This window comes from Mandrillus leucophaeus, unplaced genomic scaffold (assembly GCF_000951045.1).
Source record: "Mandrillus leucophaeus isolate KB7577 unplaced genomic scaffold, Mleu.le_1.0 Scaffold17, whole genome shotgun sequence".
NCBI classification, from domain to species: Eukaryota; Metazoa; Chordata; class Mammalia; order Primates; family Cercopithecidae; genus Mandrillus; species Mandrillus leucophaeus.
In genome coordinates, this window is record NW_012101698.1 from 85,731 (window position 1) to 91,513 (window position 5,783).

At 40.3% G+C, this 5,783-nt stretch overlaps 1 protein-coding gene across 1 annotated transcript in view; it reads left to right on the plus strand.

The window, feature by feature from the left end:
- TANGO6 (transport and golgi organization 6 homolog (Drosophila)) overlaps positions 1-5,783 on the plus strand; it is a 289,584-nt gene that overhangs the window by 65,042 nt on the left and 218,759 nt on the right. The window contains exons 10-11 of the mRNA XM_011976674.1: positions 2,352-2,484; positions 4,113-4,304. Of these exons, the coding sequence (XP_011832064.1) occupies positions 2,352-2,484; positions 4,113-4,304 (325 nt within the window). The remainder of the gene's footprint in view (positions 1-2,351; positions 2,485-4,112; positions 4,305-5,783) is intronic.

A 5,783-nucleotide genomic window follows, 5' to 3' on the forward strand; every position in this document is an offset into this window, starting at 1 on the left:
CCGGCTGATTTTTTGTATTTTTAGTAAAGGCAGGGTTTCACCGAGTTAGCCAGGATGGTCTCCATCTCCTGACCTTGTGATCCACCTGCCTCGGCCTCCCAAAGTGCTGGGATTACAGGTGTGGGAAGTCCATGTTCTTAGTGAACTGGCACACTGAGACATACTGCCTAATGAGATGGTCTGCCAAGTTAATAATTGTACTTTTCAATGAGATGAAGAAACATCTGTCATTTTTTTTTTCTCAATTTAGTCTGAAAAAATTTTATGTCATTGGTCACTGAAATAACACATATTCTTTTTATAATACGAAAAACATATAAAGAGGAAAACAAAAGTCAACTAGTGTCTTATTTCCTGTTCACATTATTTTAGTGTTTTGCTTTTTAGTACATTTTCAATGCTTTTGTATTTGTTTATATGATGATATGGTATAATAATATAGTATCTTGAGCTGCGTATGGTGGTTCATACTGGTAATCCCAGCACTTTGGGAGGCCAAGGTGTGAGGATTGCTTGAGGTTAGGCGTTCAAGATCAGCCTGGGCAACATAGCAAGACCCCATTTCTTTAAAAAAAAAAAAAAAAGGCCGGGCACAGTGGCTCATGCTTGTAATCCCAGCATTTTGGGAGGCCGAGATGGGCGGATCACATGAGGTCGAGAGTTCGAGACCAGCCTGGCCAACATGGTAAAACTCTGTGTCTACTAAAAATACAAAAATTAGACAGGCGTGGTGGCAGTCGCCTGTAATCCCAGCTACTCGGGAGGCTGAGGCAGGAGAATCACTTGAACCCGGGAGGTGGAGGTTGCAGTAAGCCGAGATCGCACCATTGTACTCCAGCCTAGGTGACAAGAGTAAAACTCCGTGTTAAAAAAAAAAAAAATTATAAAAAAAGTATGTACACACACACACAGGTGTATATATATGTATACATGGTATCTTTGTCTTTTCACTTGTCAGAAGAATTAAAAACTAAAAGCCATAGTACCTCATGAGAAAGTACGAATATTTCTTGATCAGCCTGGGCAATATGGCAAAACCCGGTTTCTACAAAAAAATACAAATATTAGTTGGTTGTGATGGTGCACCTCTCTAGTCCCAGCTACTTAGGAGGCTGAAGTGGGAGGATTGCCTCAGTCTGGGAGGTTGAGGCTGCAGTGAGCCATGATTGCACCACTGTACTCCAGCCTAGGCAATGAGTGAGACCCTGTCTCAAAAATTTAAAAAAAAAAAACAAAAAACAAAAAACGGCTGAGTGCAGTGGCTCATGCCTGTAATCCCAGCACTTTGGTAGGCCAAGGCGGGCAGATCACGAGGTCAGAAGTTCGAGACCAGCCTGGCCACCATAGTGAAATACTGTCTCTACTAAAAACACCAAAAGTTAGCTGGGCGTGGTGGTGGGCGCCTGTAATCCCAGCTACTCCGGAGGCTGAGGCAGGAGAACTGCTTGAACCCGGGAGGCGGAGGTTGCAGTGAACCAAGATCGCATCATTGCACTCCAGCCTGGGCAACAAGAGCGAGACTCCATCTCAAATAAATAAATAAATAAATAAATAAATAAATAAATAAATAAATTTTTGCAGTAATCATAGCATTGATTTAGCCAGATTTTATAACTTGGTAATCACATTCAACCTACTCATTTTTCTGAACCTTTATGCATTTTCTTATCTCAGCTAATTGGTTCCTTTCAGTTGAGACTGCATGTCCTCCCATGATGATCACATCTTTTTCTGCTGCCCATAACCCTTCAGTAGCTTATCAGAAAAAAGTCAAAGTTCTTTTGAATGACATCCAAGGCCCTCTGTGATCTAGCCTTACTTTACAGCCTTCTCTTTCTGTTTTTCCTCAGGACCCAGAATATCTGCATATGACTTGTATATACTTTAATTCCTCCTTGCTTTTGTAAAAGTAATAGTAATTCTCCAACATCCATCTTTTTTTTTTTTTTTTAGAAATGAGATCTTACCATGTTGTCTATGTTACTGGAATTCAGTGGCTATTCAGTTGTGACCATAATGCACTACAACCTCAAACTCGTGGGCTCAAGCAGTCTTCCTGCCTCAGCCTCCTGGTACACTACCGGTGTGCACCACTGTGCCCGGCTAACATCCATCTTCATGAATCTTTCCCTATTTGAGCAAATGACCATGCAGGACATAACAGCCTAGTTTCTGAGAATCAATACTTTTTTCAGAATGGAGAAATAGTAAAATAAGTTAAATAAATTTGGGGGATCTTTTTAATGATTAACTGTTTGGACATAACGTGTTACTTTAGAAGATTGTTATGGGGTTTAAAATTATGTGTATCTCTGGTAACTCTGCCAAGATAAATTTTACCCTCATTGCAGTGATGAAGATGAAGATGAAGCTCTGTACCAGAAGGTATCCTCAGAGCAGGGCCGGGTAGAGCATCTCGGGGACTTGCTGTCCCACTGCCAGGAATGCGGTTTGGCAGGAGACTTCTTCATCTTCTGTTTGAAAGTAAGAACTACCTGTAATTCCTGGTCAGTGTTATTCCAGGGGAGTGCCAGGAAACCCTTTGAATTTTCAAAGCATTTATAATTTTAGATCCTAAAATGTAGGCCCTAATTTAAGGAAAGCGATCAAAGGACATAAAGGAATTTATTTTTTAGTAGCCTTTGGATTGGTAAAAAGAAGAAACTTTTCTTCACTAGTACTCATGTTATCTACTACTTCCTCAAATAATCGGCACTGGCAGTTTAGAGATGAGCAAAGCAGAACCCTCGATCTATGAAAGGGTTAATCTTTGCTCTGTGTTGACAGTAAGAACTCTTTTGAAGTTAATAGCAGGTTTTACAGCTATAGAGTAATCCCTTATCCTTTCTGACTGTTGTTTTGTCAAGTATTTGCAAAGGAGATTTAGCAATTCTGCCTCCTTCATTTCATTTTGCAGGCACCTGAAGCCTTTTCCGGGTTTGTTTCTTAGTGCCAGTGGTTGTGCTTTGCTTGCTTTTCTTCTATTCTCTGACAGTAACTTGTACCCCATACTGTTACTGCTTGTTGCACTGTATGACATCATAAGCCAGTGACCTCCAGCTCTGCCTTCTCAACTCTTTCCCCTAAATAAAGTGTCTACTCTAAAAGAGCTCTAAGAGAATTTAAGGTTTCTGTAGGTATGGGAGAATTCAAGGAGGGAATCAGGGCTAACATTTCTAGAACTTGAAGTAGGAGACACTTTTTGATGCTTTCTTACCTCCCATGTTCACACCCATCCCCATGCCCAGCGATACTCTTTCTAAATAACATTCCAAGGGGATGTGCTCTTAATTGTATACTTAAAAAAAGGTGGCTCACTCCCAGCACTTTGGGAGGCCGAGCCAGGTGGATCACCTGAGCTCAGGCATTTGAGACCAGCTTGGGCAACATGGCGAAACCCCGTCTCTACCAAAAATACAAAAAATTAGGCTGGCATGGGGGCTTGTGCCTGTAGTCCCAGCTACTCGGGAGGCTAAGATGAAAGGATCACTTGAGCCCAGGAGGCAGAGGTTTCAGTAAGCCAAGAAGGGTAGGTGAATAGCCTACAAAACCCTCAGTAATACATAATTTCTTAGAAGTTAGTTCTAAGTATCTTAGAGGAAAAGAGCTGTAGTGCTGGAGGCATGTAATGGTCTCCAAAAGGGGTTTGAGAATGTGAGGTGATCTGAGGCTCAGTTCAAGGAAGGCCACTAGTAGAAATCATAGAAATACCCACAAAGCCGAAAGCTTGTCAAACTATTTCTTTGTGTGTGTGTGTGTATGTTTTTTATTGTGAGACTTTAAATTTTTATATACATGGTATCATACTGTATATATTATTCTGAAACTTACATTTTTCACTCAGTAGTGTTTTTTGAGATCTATGTATATTGATACCCATATAAATCTAATTCATTTATTTTAACTGCTGTGATATTATAAATACATCATAATTTTTTCTTATTGCTGGACATTTAGCTTGTCTCCAAGTTTTGGCTATTACAAATAATGTTGCAACAAACACAGACTATTTCTTTAAACATGCAGTTCAAACAGAGTTTTCTACTTATGTTTGAGAAGGCCTTAGTTCTACTGGCTTTATCTTCACTTTTTCTTTCCTGCCATGCTTGTAGGAGTTGACTCTTGTGGCCACGGAAAATGAAACAGGGTTAAAAACTGAGCCCTTCTCCAGCAAGAGCCTCTTGGAATTAGAGCAATATCAGACTCTTCTTGTGGAAGGCCAAGAGCAGAAGCTGCTTGTCCTGCAGCTGATGGCTGTTCTGTGCGAGAGAATGTCTGAGCAGATATTCACAAACATCACTCAGGTCAGTAGTTGCCACATTCTGGACCCTAGCCTTTTTTTCTTTCCAAAAAATATAGTTTAAAAATGTTGCTGAGAGTGTGATTTGATGACACCTGGATCGTGAGGTGTTTCCTGGAATGCTGGTTAAATATGGAAACTACACTGCCCACACCAGGCCACTGAATCCAAAACGTTCCAGTGTCCTGAGACTCCACACGTTTAACAAGCTCCCGAGGTGATTCTCATGCACATAAAATTTTGTCTTAAATGTTTATATGTTATGTTATAGTAGTTTTCAACTTTGGGTGCAAAAAAAGTTATCTGGGATCTTTTTCAGTATATTGATAGCCAGCCCACGTTTAGAGATTCTGATTCAGCATGTCTGCATTAGAGCCTGGGCATCTTTGTCCTACTCAAGCTCCATGGATGATTCTAATGTGTATCAAAACTTGAAAATGATTATACACTCAATTTGAAGAAAAGAAATCACTAATAATAGTGAGATCACCTTGAATTTTATTATAGGTCCTCTAACTCACAGTTATCTCCACAACATTCTGTAAAGTTTTAAGATGTTTTAAAAAATGCTTTTAGAGGAGTATCGTTATGCGAGTCAGTGCCTGAATTTTATTGGCTCAGACATTATTTTTCCCACCTTTAAAAAAGACAGGAAATAAAAGTAACAAAGCAAAGGCAGTACAGTCGCCAGATTTTACCACTTAACCAGAATTAGTTGTTGCTTGGTTGGTCAATAGGCAGTTGTAAGATGGCATGATTGTCACGCTTAAATCTGATTCTCCAGCTCTTTGTATGGTCGTCATTGTCATCTGCCTTCGGGTGTTGCTAAGCAGCATTTCACTATAGCTCCTGCTGAGAAAATTTGCAGCTGCCTGTCAGCTCTGACTTACCGTGCCTGTTTAATGAGAATTATGCTCATGATTTCTTTCCTGGCCTCTTATTCTTTCAGTTCACTGACCCCGTGTTACTCAGTAGGGTGATTTGTTTCTCCTGTGTTTATATCCATTCCCTGAAGACTTTTTCATCCAGACCTTATGTTTTTGTCTCAGGATGCTAGTTGGAAGGGGAAATGGTCTAAAAACTGATATGACTTGAGCTTTTGCACTTAGTTCCCTTTACTCCTAATTAAGGAATAATGGTGTCAGGCTGGTACAGAAATGATTTGTCCCATTAAATTATCCTTCAGCTAAGGTTAAAATGTATCAGGGCCAAAAGAACCACAAGGAAATATTAAATTGTATTTGGTAATCTCACTGCTAGTGATAATATTGGTATATTATTTTATTTTATTATTATTTTTTTGAGATGGAGTCTCTCTTTGTCACCCAGGCTGGAGTGCAGCGGCGCAATCTCGGCTCACTGCAACCCCCACCTCCTGGGTTCAAGCAATTCTCCTGCCTCAGCCTCCCGAGGAGCTGGGATTACAGGTGTGTACCACTGTGCCCAGCTGATTTTTGTATTTTTAGTAGAGATGGGGTTTCAC